At 39.4% G+C, this 22,128-nt stretch overlaps 1 protein-coding gene across 9 annotated transcripts in view; it reads left to right on the forward strand.

The window, feature by feature from the left end:
* sorcs1 (sortilin-related VPS10 domain containing receptor 1) overlaps window positions 1–22,128 on the forward strand; it is a 193,512-nt gene that overhangs the window by 91,978 nt on the left and 79,406 nt on the right. For all 9 annotated transcript variants that reach the window (XR_015129972.1, XR_015129971.1, XM_086297080.1 and 6 more), the window contains exon 3: window positions 13,764–13,863. Coding sequence is in view for 7 of the 9 variants with exons in the window: in XM_086297080.1 (XP_086153206.1) it covers window positions 13,764–13,863 (100 nt within the window). In the remaining 2 variants the exon portion in view is untranslated. The remainder of the gene's footprint in view (window positions 1–13,763; window positions 13,864–22,128) is intronic.

Below are 22,128 nucleotides of genomic sequence, written 5' to 3' on the forward strand. Positions count from 1 at the left end.
GTGATTATTCAGCTGAGGGGGGCAACATGCACCACTTCTGTTTACATATTAACACTGTTGCTACAAATGTTTAACATCTATGAGCTTTGGTACAAAATACTGGAAATCAGCAGACACAATCAGCTGGTCTTGAGTTTCCATAGCTGTGGGCGTCATCTACAAGAAACAAACAAAAAATCTGGATGGAAATTGTAATGTAATTTTCTTTTTGAACAACCAGTGTATTGTTGTGTTTACAGATCTATGGTTTTATTATTATTCTTCAGTCACCCTTCCCACTCACTATGTGTTAATAGACCTCTCTGCACTGAATCATACTTGTTAATATTCCACAGCATGTCTTTATCCTGTCTTCCTTCTCTCACCTCAACCGGTCGCAGCAGATGGCCCCGCCCCTCCCTGAGCCTGGTTCTGCTGGAGGTTTCTTCCTGTTCAAAGGGAGTTTTTCCTTCCCAATGTCGCCAAAGTGCTCATAAGAGGTCATGTGATTGTTGGATTTTTCTTTGTATGTATTATTGTAGGATCTACTGTACAATATAAAGAACCTTGAGGTTACTGTTGTTGTGATTTGGCGCTTTATAAATAAAATTGAATTCAACTGAAAAAACTGAATTGCCAAACACTGATCTGGACCTTTGAATTTTGTTCGCACAAAGACAAGTAGCAGTGGCCTTCATAGTTTTAGAGCCTCTGTTGCAAAGTAGATCTAAAATGATTTTTTTACCACAAAAAAAAATCTTAAAAGTTTTTTTTTTTTCAGGTCTATCATTTCATAAAATACAGCAAAAACATGTTAAAGTATCAAATATAAAACAAAGTATCAAATATTCATGGCACACAACAGAGTTTAATTATTTTCATCGATTAATAATGTTGATAATAGACTGTCTCAGCTTTATTATGATTTTCAAATATGGTTTGCAGTTCTATTTTTCTTGGTTAATGATTACCCAAAAATGTCTGTTTTGATAATTAAGGTTTCTGACCCCCGACCAAGCAGACAATCCTCTAAAGCGAAGGCTGGACTGCCAACAAAGCTGAACTCAAACTTAAACACATTAAGTCTGTGACAATTTCACAATTACAAGTCCTCAATTAATGAGGTCGGAGTCTATCCAAAGAGATGCTTGTGAGAATTATTAATAGCGCATGTTCCACATCATCACACCAGAGAGGAATTAGAAACTAATCAGCAACATTACAACAAACAGCCAATAAACACTGATAATAATCCTTCAGAAATCCTCAACTTATCCAATTAAAGATTGAGCATAAGGCCCAAACACCATATAGTAACTTTAGCTTGTATTTAAAATGTAGACACCCTCAAGACGGCTTCAAGTGGCCACTACAGGAACTGCACTTTCTGGGACTTTCTGTTTGGTGTTTCAGCCCTGATGCTGCCGCCTGGTAAAAACAGTTTTTTGTTTTTAGTTACAATTCCAGGTTCATTGACCTTCTCCGATGGTGAGTGTCGGTGTTCCAGGAATTATGTACTCCTCTGTGTTGTTTCCAGTGTCTAGTCATCTGAGCCTTGAAATGTGGCCTCACACCATTGTGTCATCTTTCAAAGGATCATAAAGTCGGCACATTTACACACTCAGAATTCAGAAGCCCAAATAAAAGAGCAGAGATTTAATATAATGCTCTCTAAAGTAATAATTTCTTGCCACTGTAACTCAGCTGGATTACTATTCTGACGATATGCAGTGGTAACATTTTGCCTGTGAATTTCAAACAGATTTATGGATGTTTTCCTCTGTTTCTGGCACAACTTTACCTACTTCAGACGTCTGCCAACATACAGAGTATGTGGAGTTCAAAGCTTCAGTGATACTTGTAGTATATAGAACAGCTTTATTGTTTAGCTAATACATTTCTGCTTGTGGATTTCACCAGGGTCATCAAACGCACCAGGGTGCTTTTTGTACAGTCCATATCACGCAGAAAGCCATATTATTTCTCAGATAATTCCATTAAAATGCTCCAAAAGGCATTGAAATCACAAACATGGTTGAGATGTCCAGTCCAGTGACCCAGGTTAGCAGAGGTGAAGTCTAGCTAGCAGCTGCAGCTGCCTGTCAGGACACCTGTCAGTCCCACAGCTTAAAGATGAGGGCAGAAGCCATCCAGGGAGTCCAACATGTTTTGTTTGTGTGCTATAAAACTGCAAAGTTGGACATTTGAAGATGAGAAGTAGGGATGACTCACTTTTGCAGCCAGTCTCAGGTGGGCAGATAAATGAGCGTCCTTAGTTCAGGCTCAGAAAACATCTTTAGGTTTCAAAAACGAGCATCAGCAACTCAGCGAATCACTCTCTGTCATTGCTATTTACTGTGTTTAAATCACACCAAGGGTCCGTTGCAAGTTTTGAGTGAAAACTACATTCTGTGTAAATTAAAGAAAATAAAGCCCTGCTTTTGTTCATCTGTACAACTGAAATTAGAAACATCCTTTTCAGAGTGATTCTGGAGAAAGTGCAGTTATTATTTCTGGGCTGGACTATTGAAGTTCATTATTTGCAGGTTTCTCTAAAAACTCCCCGAAAAGCCTTCAGTTAATTTAAAAAGCTGCTGCTACAGTTCTCACAGAGACTAGAAATTACATTTCTCCCATATTGGCTTCTCCTCCTTGTTAAATCCAGAATTTAATTTAAAATCTTTCTCCCCACAAACAGTGTTTCAAATAATCAGGCCCATCATATCTTAAATGATCTCACAGATCATATTCTCCCAACAGAGCTCTTCACTCTCAGACTGTTGGCTTACTGGTGGTTCAGAGGATCTCTAAACATAAAGTGGGAGGCAAAGCCTCCAGCTATCAGATCCAGATTCCAGTCTGGATTTGGGAGACAGACCTTCTCTCTCTTTTTAAGATTGCATTCACAACTTTCCTTTTTGATAAAGCATATAGTCAGGGCTGGATTGGGTGACCCCAGATCATCGGATAGTTATTCTGCTATTGGCTTAAGCTGCTGGAGGCTTCCCATGATGCACTGAGCTCTTCTTCTCCACTCCCCTTTTTCACTCTCCACGTGTTGACTGCTGCAAACCATCATTAGTAATTACTGAACTGGCTAACTCCCCCTCGCCTCACCCCCAACCAGTCACAGCAGATGGCTCTCCCTCACTAAGGTTTCTTCCTGTTAAACGGGAGTTTTGTCCTCAGACTGTTCTTGCTCATAGGGGATGATCTGATTATTGGATTTTCACTCTAATATTGTAAAGCCTTTACCTTGTAACATAAATAGCCTTAAGATGACTTTAGATGAACCGGCGCTATATAAATAAAACCTTGTGATTGTGACATGCCAGCAGCTTTGAAGAACAGGAGATGTGGACACCCTGGGAACGAGAACAGGCTGCTCTGTCCTTATTCAGTGGGTTCCAGCAGCATGAATATATTCTCAAGGTGGAATCAGTTTAATGTGATCCTTTCTTAAGGGGGTGTGCATGTTGGTATAAACAAAAGGTTTAACTGAAAAGTAACTTTTCTGTCCAGAGCGTCAGACTGTTCTTTTCTTGCCCTAAAAAACACCAATCCTGCCCGGTGCAGCTTTAAGTGTGGAAGTTTGCCACCAGCCCTGATGGGCAGTAACATGATGGAAAGGGACTGCAGATATAGAGCGAGGGAGGAAAGGCTATGATTCAGTCTGCTACTCAAAAGATATACTGTGCGAGCGCGCTGAAGGTTTCATAAATTCATCTTGGATCGTTCAGCTCAGCTGCCATTTGTCCAGTGTTTCAAAGGGTGCCGCAGAGTTTAAGCGCGCTAATGCAGCGAGTGACCTCACGTTAACTATCCCGGGACGCCTGCAGTTCTCCATCCTCTGAACCGCTATTAATCAAAATCCCCACGGAGGATGTAAATGTCTAGTGGCTGCGTATCAACTTATACTATACTCTGAAAATTCTAATTGAAACTCCATCTAATAAGTCTGTTAATATGCAGCTGTAGACATAATTTTAATCTGTTTTAGAGAGAAAGTTAAAAAAAGAACCGTTGACTAAAGGAGGTTTGAGGCTTTTAATCGAGCGTCTGTGTGTAAGAGTGTGTTTCAAGATTTAATGGGGAGGAGTTCGGTCATCCTCCCAGCATATCCCGAATCCATTTTCCTCACTGAGCCATATCGCCGTAATAGGACTGATATCATTCTGGTGTCCTCGCACGGCGTTTCATTAATTCCCCCTTTGTTTAACCCAGCGTGTGGACGGTGTGGAGCTGCTCACCTGCAGCCCCTGAGGAGCTAACGTCCTCACAGCACAGAGCGGTCAGAGCTGCTCTTTACATACACGCAAAACCAGCCAACAGCATCTGAGAAGTCGCCACCGAGACAGTTTCGCTCAGAATTATCGTCCTTCAGAAACTATCATTTTTCATTTAACGCAGCTTCCATCTTCCTGGGATCTGCTGGGGCTGCGCCATTTTATTGCTTCATGTTCAGATTCACCGGGCCCTAAATCAAGTGATTCTGTGACAGGAGCCGATCAATAGACCGATGATGTCATTGTCCAGCGGTCTTAGGTGTTGATGGTTTCTGATAAATGACGGAAATGACTCCCTCCAGAAGAGCTCATCGGATGGGAAAGCATTTGCTCACCATGGAAACTAGCCCCAAGAAAATCTCAAAGGGTTACCGAGTGAGACAAAATTGCCAATTTCCCATGAATATTTCTATATTTTCACGGCTGGTTGTAAACTTCAAGTGTCGCTCTCTCAGAAATCGCCAAACCCTTTAAACAAGGACTTCAGTGTGGATTTAACGGCGCCACAGAAAACACGCCGGTCAGAAAAACTCCCACATCAGTCGATGTAAGTGATTGCTTTATTTGAAGTCACTCAAGACATTCTCCGGTGTCTTTGCTGCCTTTGAAAGATTTGTATGCTTTTGGGCTTTTTCTCTATCTTCATGTGGAATTAGAATAGCTCCTTGATTGAGCCCCAGGCCTCTCAAAATAAATTAGAGCTGACAGCTCAGATAAGTCGCTCAAACTTTCAGAGATAGTCTGAAATGCAAAAATACGACAGAAGACAAATTTCGCATTAGCACTTTGACCAACATTTGAATATTTTAGCCGTCATTTGAAGATTTAACGGGTTTATAACTCTCTTCTATGTAAATGAGGTTTAAGAAATGATGAAGTGTCTCTGCTTGCCAGTCATGTCAGACAAGATATCTGTTTTTTACTGAATGCAGTTCAGAGGGTGGCGTGAAATACGCTGGAATAAAGGGAACTGAAGTCAGGATAGGCTGGCTCTTACTAGCTTCTTTGAGTGAACGCATCGATCGCTCAGCGAGAAAATAAATCAGCAAGTTCCTCAGTTTTCCTTTCATATTTGAGGACAATCTGGCTTCAGTTGACTTAAGAATTTAAACATGTATAATTGACCTGGGGAAAATACAGCTCCATTTTATTTTATTTTATTCATAATTTCTGCAGAACTCAGATTTCTGTGTTTGGCTCAGCCATGCCACACAGACACGTGTGAGCCACTTCTGACCCTTCAGTTCACTCGTGGGCTTGAATCCTCTGTCAAACTGTGACATTTAGCCCACAGTCATGTGAGAAAATGTAAAGTGGAAGTTTTGAGTCTTTCATCTTTGTCATTATGGCTTCAAAATGATAAAAAAGATGAACTGATGGTTGTAGCATCCAGAGCATGCACAGGTAAGTGCACACAGCTGTAAGCAGCAGTGTAAGCTTTGAGCTTAGCATATTTTATGAGCCACAGATTAACAATATTCCTTTGATATACTGATAAGCATACCTGCATTACTTTGTAACTGATAAAATCTTATAACCTGATGATTCTCAATCAAGTTTGGGAGCCTTCCTGTTCCTGTTCTTGCCCCATTAGCCTGCACGTAGTGAAACAGTGTGAGAGTTCTCAGCATTATCTCATCCTCATTTCTGCTACTTTCAGATCTTATAATAAGAAAACTTTGGCTTCTAAATTATGCCTAATAAGTCACACAGTATTTATACATAAGGTTGTGCAGCAGGTTTGCGTTTGCTTCATACCACTGAATTCTGTTCCAAGACTGTATTTTTAGTTCTTACCATAGTTACAAGTATTAGTGGGAATTTGAACATCTTGATATTTTTTTACAAGCTGGAAGTTGCAGTTTCTCGTCATCTCTCGAGAAAATTCTGAGCAATAGTCATGTGAACATCAGTGAGATGTTTTCTGACTTTTCTGTGCTGGGATAGTAAAGGCATGAGGCAAAACGTGACGTGGTAGTGGCAATGTAATAATGATGTGTAATCCTCACACCGTTGCGTGTTTGTGTGTTTACAGCTTAATTAGATGTTACTGCTTCCGTGGTAACTGAAGTGCAAATGAGGTTGAAAACATAGTTTGTCAGCCGTTGTGCTACCCAGTTACTATATGCAGAATAAGGAGTGACTGTTTCCAGTGTCTGTCACACACAGCTGCTGTTAATCTTTAAGATAACTTCACCTTTAGCTGATTAAATATGGAGAGAAATTTGCTCAAAAGTGTTATGAATGCATATAATATGATCCACAAGCATATAAACAAAGATTCACAAATATGTGCAGTGATTTGTGTGTAACTCACAGAGTCTATACAAAAATACAAAGCAATGTGATCAAATGCGTTCATAAATAGTGATTATTTACACGTAATTATTTAAGTCCAGCTTTACGAATCAGATATTTTCTCCTTCAAAAACTCTTCTGTGCATAAAAATGTCTAAAACTATACGTAACATCCCTCTCTGGAGTGTTCAGGATCAGCTAACATCAATGTTAGCCTGCTCTTAACAGGGACCAGTAAGATTAACATCACAGTGTTGTTATCTACAGTGTAGCTTATTTCTATATTCAGAATATACAGAGGTTGGTTAGCGTATACTCCCTCCAGAAGGACTCACAAGTAGAGCAGGGTGCCAAAAATATTTATCACGATGTACATTTGAAAATTTGCGATAATGATATAACTGACGATATAATTGACACTAGACAAAATACTTCACAACTCCACAACTTTATTAGTGCAAAAAACCCATCAGTGTATTTTCACTTAAACAAGCAGGTGTTTTATGTGCATTAAAGTTATATAAAAATGTAACAGTGCAAATGCAAATTTCTTGCTAACAGTTTAACCAAAAGGCATTTCCAGTGGAAACTGGCCGACACATCCTCAGCATAACCATGTATAATATCCACAAAACTTAAAAAGAGGATGCACACACACAGAATACGGTAATATTATGTTGAAGCACAGTATGTATCACCTACGATAGGTGTAATGCTCCGACAATCCATCAAGCGGTGCGGCTTCGTAGCTCAGCAAAGTCGCACTAAAACATTTGACAGATTTTCGAGCGCCGTGCACATAAAGTCGTTTCGAGGTCAGTAAACACAACCAGAGTTCATACATAAGGCACACGGGATTATAAAAGGCTCTGTCGACTTTCAGAAAAATCAAAGGATGATTTTAAGTGCGCCGTATTTTCCAAACAACATGGTAATAACGACGGCCCGCTAGCATGCGCTACCAAAAATAGTGCTTTGTTGTGTATCTGACGGACGAAAGCCAAACCAGTTCCACACCAGTGAAGCTGCAGCATTTTTACAAACCAGTTCTGGTTCATGTTTCATTCAACGATCTGCTTTCGCCCTCCTCATTCTCCGTCGCCGCCGTGCCTTTTTCCGCCATGTGCGTATGAAAACAAAGGCACGCGCGTTTTACCCATATTCTATCGCGATATTTCATTTTCTCATCATTGGCCAACATTATACCGGTATTACTGTGAACGGTATGATATGGCCCAGCCCCACTCACAAGCACACGGTCCAAGGATGACCCACAGAGATGTACAGCCATGGTGTTCCCTCATCTGCAGCCGTGCACTGACTCCCTCTTCCTAGCAGGTTATTGTGTAGTGTTTATAATTGGTAAAATTGTGTTTTCTACACTCAAAAAAAGGAAATTGGGTGGTTGTTACATTTACAAAAATCACACGACATCTTAAACCACAGGAAATTCACTGGAGTTCTAAGAGGCAACCCACCACACACACCACGTGTATGCTATTGCTATTTATTGTGGTTTAACCCCTCAAGGACAAAAATGTAAAGAAAATTCTGTATTGAGCCTTGTAATCATAGCTTTCCTACTTTTGTGAAGCCTGTATTGAAAGCTCGGTGGCACATCGGTCAGCACTGTTGGCTCACAGCAAGAAGGGCCTGGGTTCAAATCTGCAAGCTGTCTAGTTTGCACTGGGTACTCTGGTTTCCTCCCACGGTTAAAAGTTGTGCAGTTATTATTAAAAATGGTTGTTTGCCTCTCTGTGACAGACTGGCGACCTGTCCAGCGTGTACCATGCCTCTTACCTTTTCACACCTGGGATAGGCCCCACCCCCTGCAACCCTGATAAAGATAAAAGAATGGATAGAGGGAATGTTGTTGTAAATCCATTAAACATTTATGTTAAACAGACTCTAGACATTGTTGAACACGTGACCAAGTAGCATTGGGGTAAAAGTTATAGAACAGTGTTGGGATAAAGTGAGAAAATTGTGAAGGATTAAAATATTCCAAGAGCTCGACTTACTTCATCTAAACATGTTTCAATCACATTTTATCAGTAACAAATGCACAGGTTTATTGCATATGAATGAGTTCTGTTGATTTAAGTTGTTTAAGTTTCTGCCAAAGCAAAACACAAGTGCGTAACCAACGTCCTTGACTGAACTGAGTAAATCCAACGTGTTCTTTTTTCCAGTGGAGTGATGAGCTGTTCTGTTTATTTAGAAAAAACAATGTCTGTTTTATTAAACTGAGGAACTGTGTAAATATGTGTGCTGAGCTTTGACAGTGATAACACACACCGACACAAGGTATATGTCAGCTTTTTATAAACATTGTCTGTATATTTTGTAAGTTTTGTCTTTGTTGTTTTCCTTTTAATGATACGGGCTAATTTTGTCTGAAATTAAACAATAATAATAAACAACAAAAAGATAAGAAAAAGAAAAACAGTGCAAGAAGAGAGGAAGCCCAGATGTCCCAGTTTTACACTGGGATTTCAAAGCAGCTTACATTTGTTGATCTGTACGAAGCTCACAGCGGGAAAATTTGTGTCAAAATCCTGCGTGGACATGCGACGTCGTCTCTGCGTATCAGGCGATTGGTGCACACACACCTGGCGTGTAGTTTTAGACTTTTGTATGCACAGAAGAGCTTTTGAGGGAGAAAAATATCCGATTCGTGAAGCTGGACTTAAATAATTAAATGTAAATAATCACTATTTATGATTTTTAATTGATAAAGTCATTTGTAAAATACGTGTGATCAAAGTGCTTCGTTTGTGGGTTGGAGCATGAGCCTGTGAATCCTCAAAAGTTACACACAAATCACTGCACATATATGTGAATCTTAGTTTATGCTTGTGGATTGTATCATATACATTCGTGTTACCTTATCGTAGCAACAGTACAGCAACACAACAAAGACTCAAATCAAATTTAAAAAGTTTAAGCGTGATCTTGTATCAAAATGTAAAATAGTCAGAAAAATGTGTTCTATTTTTGTGGACGTCTACACAAATGCACCTTTTTTGACATCACAACTTTGAAACTGCTCACTGGAATTATGTTTTGTACGTGCAGCATTTATGCTCTTGACTTATTATTGGTTTCCCTGGAAACCAAGAACAATGAAAGTTTATTGTAACACAAACCATGATCATTTTGTAACCCCAAGCAAGTAATATATTTCTTAAACCTAGTTGATTAGTTTTTATTTGGTAATTTGAATGTTTATAACCAAATACTTCTAGTATTGCATCGCTCCAAACATCTAATTCTAAATGTATAAATGTAATCGAGTAGATGTTTTTTGTGTTAATCTAACTATAGTTTAACAAAAAACAAATTAAAACATAACTGAAGTGCAGAGAATATAAAGAAATGAAAAACACAAAAGAGAGTTTTATAAAAATGCGTTCTGTGTTGGGCCTCGCTGATTCACACCCTCCTGTTTCCAAACGTGAACATCTCTGCCATCATCTTTTTCCTGATTAAAACAGGAATCAGGTTCACAAGTCTATAGATTAAATGTACTGAGTATGAACTATTCCACAAACTGATGAAAGAATACAGGGAAATTGGAAAAATGTTTCATATCTCTACCAACCAACCTGCAACCAAGAAAATGCAACATCAGTGCAAATTTATACCAAAGAAACTGGAAAAAGGTTGGGTTTGAAAAGGAAACCTCTAAACCTCCAGATGCTAGGTTTTGAAAGAACTTCAGGATACATCAACAGAAATTAGAACGGGAGGATACAAATCAAAGAAAAACTGGTGTTAGGGTTTGTGCCCCGGATTCTGAATTAATAACCAATTAAACGCTCAAAACTGTAGTGTGACTGTCTTACACACATCCAAAATTTGCAATTTATTTCAAATTATTACCCAGGTAAAATAAGCATTGAACGTGTCGCCAGTTTTCAAAGTAAATATATTTCTAAAGGTGCTCTTGACATTAAATTCCCATCAGATATCAGCAACGACCCAGCCAATCCACACGTGCAAAGAGATGTCCATAAATTAAGCTACATGTAATAATGCGAAACAAAAACCCTTCTATGGACTCTGAGTTTTGGTCCTTTCTAGATTTTCGGATGGATTCAGGTCATGTGATTGGCCGGACCGAGTGTCAGGATTGCTTTCTAATTACTGATAGATTTCACTCATGTCATGACTTTCCGGGCTTTTTTGCACTTCCCTTTCCTCTTGAATAAAGCACTCCTGGGCCAGCAGGTTTGTCTGTACTTCATTAGAGATGCACTGCACTGAAGTGTTGTATACTTATACAGTATACTACACGGTGCAGAGTGACAGAAAGAGCCAAGTCGCAGTGAGTTCTAAAGCCATCTTCCTGGTATGACTCTCAGAGCGCAGTGGTAAAAAAAACATCTAAGGGCGAAGTGCAGTCGATGGCTGTTGGATATAAATATTATCGTCAAGTACGCGGATAATTGCAGACTGAAGCTCATGCATGAGAGAAAACAACTTCTATGCGTCTGCATCGTGGCGTGTATGTTTTTCTTCTGGGTTTTCATTTGCTACTGTAGCAGTAATCTTGGGAGGCCAAGGTGTGAAACAGGGTGTGGGTCCCAATGAGCTCACCCGAAACTCTGGCTGATTGGGACCCACACCCGGTTTCACACCTTGGGTCAGGCGATTAGAGGATCATCAGGGGGTCCTTTTGTCCCTCTGTGGGGGGAAACTCCCACTAGGTTTAAATCTGGGACTCTCCACCATTTGACCTTAGAACTGAAGAAGCTTCTCGGATGAGAGGTGAAACGTCTTCAAGCAACTTAAAGAAGTCCAGACGCTTTTCTTTGCAAGCTCCTATAACAGTGTGTGTTTATGATTTTTTTAGTATATAATGGAATTTTTTTGGAAGTGTGATGCCGAAAGTAAAAGGACGTAAGCAGGGCTAAAGTTTGAAGTGTAGTGCGGCCTCGTCTGTTGTACGGTATATGTAATACATCCATGGAAGTAGTTAAAAGAGAATAAAATATATTTAAACTGCATAGAAAACATTCCATAAAGGCTTTATGAAGACACTCTCTAGCCTTTAGCAAAGCATTGTTTTACATTCTCGCTTTCTGATGCACAAATTTTAAAAATGTAGCTTTTATCTTGATCCAGTCTTTTTAAAATTTCTCCAGTCTTTCAGTTTTCCTGCTCATTGTCATGTTCCCTTTGTTGCTTTTGTCTTCAGCTGGCTGCTTTATAGCTTTCAGATCCCCATGCACAGTTGTATATACATTGTTTACATTTCTACATGAATATCATAAAAAAAACTCCCTGTACTGTGTCTTTTTGCAGTATGGCAGGCAAAGATATTGTGTATTACAGTCATGATCAGTAAAGTTTAAAAGTGAAAAACTGTATATTTAAATGATATTCATAGATTCATGAAAGAACGTTTACAGTGTGTCTGTTTGTTTTTCCGATGTCGGATTTTTGTATAATGTTGCTGCAGCCATCTAAGAATATTCATAACAGGTTTCTGTGTGAAGCAGAGCTCACCTTCTGCATATTTATGTAATCGTGACATTTTTAAATACTTAAAACTTTAAAACACATTTTGTGAAAGACATCAAGAATGTCAGTGAACAGTTTCAGTATGCATTTACTCACACTGTTTCATTGCACCACTTCATTACACAGGTCTAGAGACTGGTCAGCAATACCTTGGTCAACCGACCATCAGTAGGGAAAAGTGTGTATTCTCTGACTAGCTGGCGAGTGGATGCGCTTAGATGGATGTGTGAAATCAATAACATGGACTGTGCTGCACCATAAACCTCCTTGTAATTACTTTGGTTGCTTGCAGACTGCTGATGTAAACTGTAGTTTGCATGGAAGATGGCGACTTGTCAGCAAACACTTGCTAACTCGTGTGAAACTTGTGTGATGGAAACCGGAAATGTTGAATGTTGCAGAGTGAAAGTTTGGCCTTACAGCTGAAACCAACATGTTTCAAAAGACACAACTTTTGCTTTGAAGGTGAACACTTCCGCTCCCTTAAGGCCAAAACAGAGAGAATGAGGAGGAGCTTCTTCCCCCAGGCTATTCGGGCCCTGAACCAGGTGTAGGACTGGAGTCTCCCACACACGCCACTATAAGACTGGACTCTCACACACGTCACCACACGCATCACCACACATTTCCTATAATCCTATAATTTATAATCTTTATAATCTCTTCTGCTATTTGCACATTCTTTACTGTAAATTCCTAAGTTAATTTGTAAATTTTTGTAGTAACCTGTAAATTGTAAATATTGTAAAACTTTTTTTCTGTCATTTAATGGTCGGGCATTGTACAGCTACAAGCATTTCACCTCCATGTCATACTGTGTATGGTTGTGTGTGACAAATAAAATTTGAATTTGATTTTGAACTGTATCTGTGTTCAGTTTGTGTCACACTCCTCATGGTTTAACTTAGTAAGTAGTTGGCAGAAATGACACCATCTTCAAACAAAGTACGGGAAACTGCATCAACTACAGCAATCTGCAGGCCACCAGTGCATTCGTAAGACGGTTATTGGTGAAGCACTGTATACCTCTTTGCAACCAGTTTCACCTACCAACAAGAAGAAACTACTTCCAACAACTACTGGTCAGGAAATGGTCTCATTCTTTCTTAGTGACCAGTGGTTATCACTGACCAGTCTCTAGGCATAGTGATTTCCAGCAGCTACCTGCAACCTGCTGAAAAATACTTGTTTGTCCTAGTGATCCGTGGTTGCTGACTGGTCTGCAGGCATGTGGTTCTGGGTTTTATGGGGTTTGATAGGTGGATATATTATATTGACCCTTGACAAATGATTTAAATAAAAATGTGCATATTTTGCTTTAATTATTGAAAAAGACAGTTAAAAATAATCCAGTTCATTTTTCTATCTTCAAAATGACCAGGAGCAGTGGTCAGCTCTTGGGTGGTACAGTATGAGTTCACTGATAACATGTGTCTGCATTTACTCAAGTATGTCTACATCAGGTTATTAATGCTGCAATCCATGCCTGGATTATAAATACAGCAGCAGTGACCGTAATAGTCCTGCTGGGGTTCATGTTGCCATGAGCACAAAAGGGACTTAATCAAGTCTGTGCTCTTTCCCCTCCAACACTGAATTCTCAAGAGGAGTCTTTTAATTGCAGCAAGTAATTCACCAAGTGTTCATCAGACCTTTCTGATTAAATTTCAGGTCAACAGACTACGGAGCAACGTACCAGAAGCTGAATGACAAAGTAGGAGCAAAGACAATACTCAGTTATTTGTACGTGAGCCCCAACAACAAGAGAAAGGTAATGGTCCTCTTTTGTCATTTCTTCTGTATCCTATTTTAAAAATTGTCTTGACTGTATGAGTTACTTTTGTTTGCTCCTCACGGTTGGCATGCCAGTCACACAGTATGCAGTATTGAATGCATGTAGACATATTGATGTGGTCTGACTCACTGGTCTCGGTTTGATGTCTCTTCTCTGTCGCTGCCTACAGTCTCAGTAAGAAGCACTGAACTCACTCATTTATTAACAAGTTCAAACCAAAATGACAGTTAGCTGACAGAAAGGAACAATCTCTCCCAGTTCTACATGGATATAAATCGATTAGAAGTCAGACAACCCCTTCAATCAGTGCCCCTGCCCTTCCTTTGGTTTGGGTCATTTGATGGTATTAACCACCTGTCTGTGTTCACAGTCGCTTTACATGACTCCCTTTACACAACTCTAATCACGAAGTTTTTCAGTTAATTACCATCTAATTATGAAAAGGGAATGCAGCCCCAATTCAGTTCAGATGCTGGCCATATGATATAGGTTGTTGGGCAGTGACTGTTACGCCCCTGAGGTCTGTTAAAGGTGCTGAACCAGATGATGAGATGATGAACCTGAACACAGAGAGAGACATCCAGGACTCAGCAGAAAGGCTTGAATGTCCTTCTGTTATCGTCAGCAAAGCATTAAGAGACTTTCTCTGACCGTGGGATTTTCTACAGCATAATTTAGTGAGAAATTTTTGAGGAAATGGTAAATGGCCTGCATTTGTATAGCGCTTAGGAAAACAACTACAGATCAGTCTACCTTTGTTAACACACAAACCTGGGGAGTCTGGAGACAATCTGCAGGATATGACCCCTGCTCCACCAGACAAGATCTCTTTATACTGTATATGAAAACTCCTTCACCAGAATTACCACTGGTGAGGATATTCTCCTGTTTTGGACACTCAAATAAAACCCTTACAACATAAATACTCCGAATCCCCCAAAAATAATTCAGCATCTAGTTTCTGAGAACATGTTGCAAAAAGCAACCTCAATACTAACCCTAGACGCCTCACCATTGACCTGGCACATGTTAGCATGTAAAAAGCCCAACCTTTCATTCTAAAATCCACTGTCATCTACAGGTTGGTCTACAGTGGCAACAAAAGAACCGAAAATCTTAGAAATCAGAGTCTGAGAATTGCAGCTTATGACTTTTATCAAAATATCTTCAGGCTATGACTTCCTGTTGATCTAGTGATGCTCCAGTAAAACAAGTTTATGATATTCTGTCCTAAGATCCCTACATCCCACAGTCCGTATCTCGACTTGTCTTCGTGTTATATAGGTCAATATGAGAAATGACAGCATTTACAGACAGTTTTTGCAACCTTACACTTTTAAACGATCGGTGTAGAAACTCATCATCGTAGAGTAAATGTGATAATTGGCTTTCCAATTTTTCTTTCTGCTTCAGAGATGCTGGAAATTTCCAATGATACCGTTTGACTAGATGTCATCTGTCTACCCCTCTATATCTGCAAAATTCAATCAATACTGATAATCACAGCAAAACAGGAAATTCTTACTGACCACAATACTTAATCAATGAAAGACACAAAAACAGGAAAAAGAAAATGTGGTCCAGGAATAAGGAGAAATTTTAGCTTTCATCTGATGACAAAATACATGATGGGAAGTTATCAATCAGGCATAAGCAGTATATAGTACCTCAAATTAAAAGCCCTTTGCCAGAACTGTTGCATTGCCTTCTGGCAAAAGCAAATTATTTGTCCTTGCAGCCCTATGCGTTTTAATAGTTTTTTTTCAATAAAGTCAACCAAGTCAAATACATTGGATGGGCCTAGTTTTTCCTATAAAGAGCTGAGTTGCTTTATCCCTTTAAACGTAGATGATGAACTGAAGCTGAACGTGGATGTTTTCAGCCTAATCATTGGGAGCTGCTTGGATATAAATCATAGGTTTTCTCAGCTGGTTTAGAGTTGGATGGGGTTGCTGAGGCAAGCTCTCTATACAGGCTTAAAATACATTAGAGGCAGCACATCAGCAAATGGTCAGAGTTAACCACTTTTCTGTGCTCAGGTCCATTTGGGTCAATTTTGCCAGGTTCCATTATGGCTTTGGTCCATTAGGGTTCTGGGCATCTCTGATTGTGTGTTTGTGTATTTCTATGTTTTAAATTTTGTTTTGTCCATGGCTATTTTGGGTTTATGAAACACCATAATTAATCCACACATTTTTGCCAGACCCTAAATATCCATTTTTTTTTTCTCGTCTTTATTTGTCACATCCATCTAAATGTTAGTGTAACAACAACACTAGACTAGTGATTACCGTTTTAAGTTCCCCATTCTAAGGATGTCTGTTTGGGACTTGGTTTAAGTAAGCTGTAAAATCTCTTCTTCTTGCGTGTTTGTATTATTCATGCTTTTACGATACATATTTGGCCAACTATGGAGTCTTTATGACATGCCTCTTATTTGCATCAAAATGAGTGGCAGACTGGGGTAGAAATGTTCGTATTAGCAAGGCTATCTTCTGTTTTATTGCTTGTAGAGTGATGGGATCTGGGCAAACCCAAAGAAGATGTCTCTAATGATGCAGAGAGACAGAGAGACATCACAGAAACATTTCAGTCCACAGAAACCAGCAATCACCAGTTTAACAGAGCAGAAAACAGATGAAGGCCAGCAAATAACTTGACATGTTGCTAATGTCACACACGCATTGCGACACACTTTCTACCACATAGCCAAAATGTCAGTCAGCCATACAAACCATCACGTGCCAGATATACACAAACATGAGCCTAAATAAGCTCTTTCACACAAAGTTACGCATTCATATATTCTTTGTCTCACACTTACGCTTTTTTCTCTCACACATCCATAGTATCACTATATTGCCAAAATATGACGTGTAAAATAAAAATGCTACTGAAAGCGTCCTTGTCAGTCTATAGAGAGTTTATTACATGCAAAACATACTAGTAATGTTGAGCAGAGGAAAAATGACTTGGTAAACTAGGTAAACTGCAAGATGTAAAGTAGAATTTGAGAGCAGTATGCTCATTGCGCTCATTGATAATGTTAGGCAAGCTGAGGCTAGCAAAACACATCAAATTCACTTTTTATCTGTCAATAATGTAACATAGAATTCATAAGTGAATGGCTTAAGACTACAGATTTTATAGATTCAGATTGCATAGACACTCTTTAGCCCAAGCAATGGGTGTTGGACATCACTGGGTGCTTTATTCTCCTTGAAATAAGGAGACTACATTACACATTTATAGAGCATATCTATAAGTTTTTAATCAGGAAATGAAGATTTTCCAACATAATTGTTAATCGGGAACAAAGAAGAAGGAGAGTTTTACACTGCATTTCTGTGGGAACAATCAGTGATTCAAACTGGATTCCACATAAACTGTTTGTTCTGCTGTGTGTTTGCTCACTTATCCAACTGAGGGTCATGGGGGGATTGGAACTTGTCCTAGCTACTGTAGGCAGGACAGGTCACTGACTTGATGCAGGGATAACACAGAGAGACAAACTACTATTCAAAAACATACACATGTATGTACAATTAAGAACTAGATGTCTTTGGACTGTTGAAGGAAGCTGGAGTACCCAGAGAGAACCCACTTGCACATGTGGAGAAAATGTAATCTCCACGCAGAAAGGCCCCGGTGGATTCGAACCCAAAAAATATTCTTTCCAAGAAAATCATAATCTAGTGGGTTATTAAAAGTTTCTTATATCACACATGGTGGCCAGCACGGTTCGCAACTGAGACTTCTGTTGATAAATCCCAAAGTGCTTGAGTACTTGCTTATGCTATGCTATGCAAATGTGCAGATGGTAACTGATCTCAGAGCAGTGAAAGCAGAGCCAGTAGCAACTTTTCTAGCATGTTAATTTCCTGTTAGTTTCTCATAACACTGGAGGTTTATCCACAATGCACAGAGTACCAGGAAAAAGACCTGCTGGCCTCTAAGTTAGCCCAGCTCAAACTTTTGTTAAATGGGCCACAGACACACCAATGAAATGAACACATACTTAAGTGGAATTGGACTGAGAGTCAAACCTCCTTCATGCAAACTGGGACCACAGTTGGCACTGATAGACGATGAGAAAAACTTACTGGACTGAACACTGTTTGAGACGTAAGGAGAGAGATTTGGTCTTAATTTATGTTTTAAGATGAAACTGGGCAAGCACTAACTGCCTTGCTCGCCCCGGGGCAATGCTACTGATTTGAGATATCCTGAAATACAGTTAATGTGTAAGATGTAATTGATGTGGGGCGAGTAGTCAGTCACTTTTGCAGCACATTAGCAACATGAATGGTAGGTTTCCTTTTGTCAGTCAAATCTACAAGTCTGCATTTAGAATTGGCTTGTAGGATGCTCACTTGAGGCTTTGGATCCAGCCTCAAGTGGACAGCAGAGGAACTGCAGCTTTGGCAGTTTCTTTCATTTCTCACATCAGATCCTGGACATCACTGTCCTGGATACCATTTTCATTTTATTCAGATAAGACACAAGACAGTATTCATGATGTCATTGTGAAATAGGGCAATTATCCTGTCATGAGCTGATACAAGAGAGCATTTATCTTGCTTAGATAATATGTCTGAACCAAATCTAATTGCAGTCGATTCAATATTTGTTGTAATACTTCATCCTGATGGTAGCATTAGGCTGACATATAGCAGGATAGACTGACATTGTTATCTACTGCTAGCGTCGCTAACATTAAATAAAAAAAAGAGTGGAACCAGAGAAGAAGCAACTTTCTCTATAAAGCACTCCAGACTCAAACAGTTTTTTCCTCCATTGTTGCTGTTTCCACATACTTGGAAAGTAGGGAAGCAGTAGAGACTGCAGATTCGTCAGTCACCCCGGGCACAGCACCATGTGACTACTGCTGGTGGCAGACAAAAGCCCCTCTCTTCATCAAGTAGTGGAAGTAAATCAGGCCTGTGTGGCTGTGGGGGATAGTGGGAGTAAAGCAGTGGAGAGGGACAGAGAGAAACTGCACAGGGAGCGAAGGAAAGAAAGGGAGCAGGGGGGAAAGAGACAGCACATAAACTGACAGGGAGCAAGTGAGCATGGAAGAGTGGCGATGGGAGTACAGGGAAAAAACATGACAGAGCAAAAAAAGAAATAAACAGAGGCATGGCCCGGGGGTCACTTATGGAGAAAACAGACTGACAACACAGCAATTACATCAATTTTCATATTGTGGCTTCATACTGAGGCTGTACATGAAAGAACAGAGCTCGAGTACACATTAGGGGAAGTAATTTGGGGTTTTAGCCGGAGATTTTGTGTGAGAGCACATTATTACAGTAAATGGCTGGGATGGTGAGTGCTGGTTAACAAAAAAAAAAAAAGCACACATATTGCAGTCATACAAATGGCTATTGCCTCTAATGGTTTGAAAACAAAAGGGATTTTTCCAGGGGAAGCATTTGAGTGACAGCAGAGTCAGTCTGAGCTGCTTTCCTCTCAGGCTCAGCCTTCTCTTTAAGGAATACATAATGACTCTTTTTCATCAATGTACCGAGTAAAAGAAAAGTCACAGGGCTCAAATGTTCTCTCGTGACAAAGGCCTTGAATGCTCACCCATTTGTGGGAGTGCATGCCTGTGTTTGTATGTGCAGTATTCCAAACAAGTATGGCCATTGTGGAGCTGTGAAGGCAACAATAGGCAGGTGGGTGGAATATGAATTCACCTCAGAAGAGACCTCTCTCCCACAGTCAGGCTTCAAAGACTTCTGTTCATTGTCTCGCTTTTCTGTATAAGTTCAAGGCTTAAAAGTGAACTTAAATATTTCATGTCCTCGAAGTGTCCTCAAAATAACAATGACAACAATAACAAAAAGAGAAATGTTTCACAGGAAGACAAACAGAATCCACACGAAAAATGTCCCGAGACTTGCATCATCATGCAAACGCTTTCATACATGAATACTTAGCATTTTATGACATTGATGCATTTCTGTGCAGCAGCAGTGAGGAAGGAAAAGTAAAAAAAACATTTTTTCACTCCTTTACCATCGTTAGTGAAATACCCAAACGCACATCATCAGCTTACAGATTTTATAGCTGGAATAGAAATGTGTAGGGCGGCTTCTGTCAGCCACGTAGTTCAATGATGGGATTAAGTTCCTGGAGGAATAACAAATGTTTAATGTGTCACTTTTGTTGAATGGAGTGTTGAAATGCGCGCAGTGTGTCACGAGACCAGGATTTTTACAGAAGTCATAAGTGGAATGCACAAAATGAAGAGAAGCATGTTAGCAAAGAATTGCATGAATTTAATTTTTTAAGGAGATTTCTGGTTTCATCAAATCAAGTCAAATAATAAAAGTAGAGAATGTTTGAAAAAGCACCCAAATGAGACAAAATAAGAAAAATAACGAGTAAAAGTCAAGTTTGTTTTATGTTGCTTTTCCTTTGTTCTGAGCTGAAGCTGTTTTCTTGGCGTTGGATGCTACAAGACAGCCTTTTTCATGGCTCTCTGATTCTGGACGTGCTGAATAAGTGGGGCATGGCTACTTTCTAAATCAAGCTGTGAAGCACAGATGCAGAGCAGTCTATTCCAGGGTTGCGGTGGTTTCTTCAGGTGCTGTTGCAGAAGAGAGTCTGGAAACAGTCAGGCTGTCAGACTGTGTTAAAAAAAAATCTGAAGTTTGCAGAAGTTGTGAGAACAAATTTTAATAGCATCGGGGTTAGATTGATTGTCATTGATGACTTTAACCTCACAGGGTCGACTTCCTGACTTCCATCAGCAGGTCGATTGATGTGTCACTTTCCTGACACATTAAATTAACAGTTAACTTTAATTTGTAGCTTTTTTGTAGTTATATTGCAGTAATAAGGAAACCAGGACTTGGTGCTTTATTTTCCAAGTGTTACAGCTAAGTGTATTTAATGTTAAAGTCAAATATTAAAGATGATTTGATGATGAGAAAAGTGGTTTTGTTGGTGCATTTTTGATGAGAGGTGTGCATTGTCTCCCGTTATGTCTTCACAATAGCAGCCAGCTTGTGTTTTGCCAGTTGAGTGCTTTTAATGTGAAGCAGCAGGAGCAGAAAAGTTGATTTTGCATTAGCAATAACTTCTTCCAGCTCTGTCAGTGAGCATTGACACTATTTAATAAGATATAATTACACTGGAACATGCGTGCATCATTGCCTCTGAATCACTCGTGAAATACAAGAATTTTTTTACTCTGTGTTGAACATTAAAAGGATGCGGCAGGAAAACAATCCTGAGCAGACTCAAAGACTGTTATATGTTAAGGTTAAATAGGGTTAACTGAAGCTAAAAGCTCTGCTCTTCCCAGTTTGTCTTGTATTCTCTTACAGTCACGCTCAGAACGGCGAAATAGGACAACAATGTTGCATCATGTGTTTTTTCTTCAAATAAAATATCTGCTTTAAGTTAAATAAATGCTGCTTTTTTTTTAAACATGCCGCTCTCAGAGACAGAAACGCTGAAGGAGAGAGATCAAAATGTGAGTGCTGTGTACTCGCTGATGTTGACAGGTTTGTTCAGCTCCACAGATTTACAGACAAATGCTTTTATTACCCGAGTTATTTTATTCATTTGTAATTCCTGTACATACTTTTAACTTCAGATGGTAACAAACAATCATACTTAATGAAGTGTTTCCCAGAATAAATGGATTTAAAATAAGAATAAACTGAGCTGTTTGAAAATGCAGCACTTAAAGCTCTCGGTGGGAAACACTTGTGTATGAAGCCTTGATTGTGTCTTTGCAATGTAGGTTAAAGCTTGATGGCCTCATGCTGCTCATAAATATGATTTATGTGGAGGCCTTTAAAGATATATGAATAGAATTTGTCTTTCATGCAGCAGCTTCAGTCCAGGACAAACATCCGTCGTTGAAACAGAGACATGAAAAGCTCTAAACGTGTTATTTTTAGTGACGCAATGAAAAATCATTGTCACATTTCAAGATTCAGAATCTTTCCAAACTTGCTTTGGTCTTTTTGTTATGCAAAGAAAGACAGACTGTTATTTGAGGACAGTGCTAAAGTGAAAAGATGCAATTTTCCCCTCAAGACTAAAAACATCAAGATGAGAATGACTATTTATGGAGAATGCATATTCAAATAGCTTTTATTACATATTTTCAGCAGAAAACGTTGCATAAACTAGCCAAGAGCTAAATTAGTGCTAGAATAAAATTGCGATGTCACTTCTAATTAAACAGGTCAATTCATTGCAACACATGCTTACTTACAC

Source organism: Aulonocara sp. 'chitande type north' Nkhata Bay, linkage group LG6, assembly GCF_057382095.1.
Source record: "Aulonocara sp. 'chitande type north' Nkhata Bay isolate Kocher_YH1m ecotype deep benthic linkage group LG6, A_spYH_male_GT1.1, whole genome shotgun sequence".
NCBI lineage: Eukaryota > Metazoa > Chordata > Actinopteri > Cichliformes > Cichlidae > Aulonocara > Aulonocara sp. 'chitande type north' Nkhata Bay.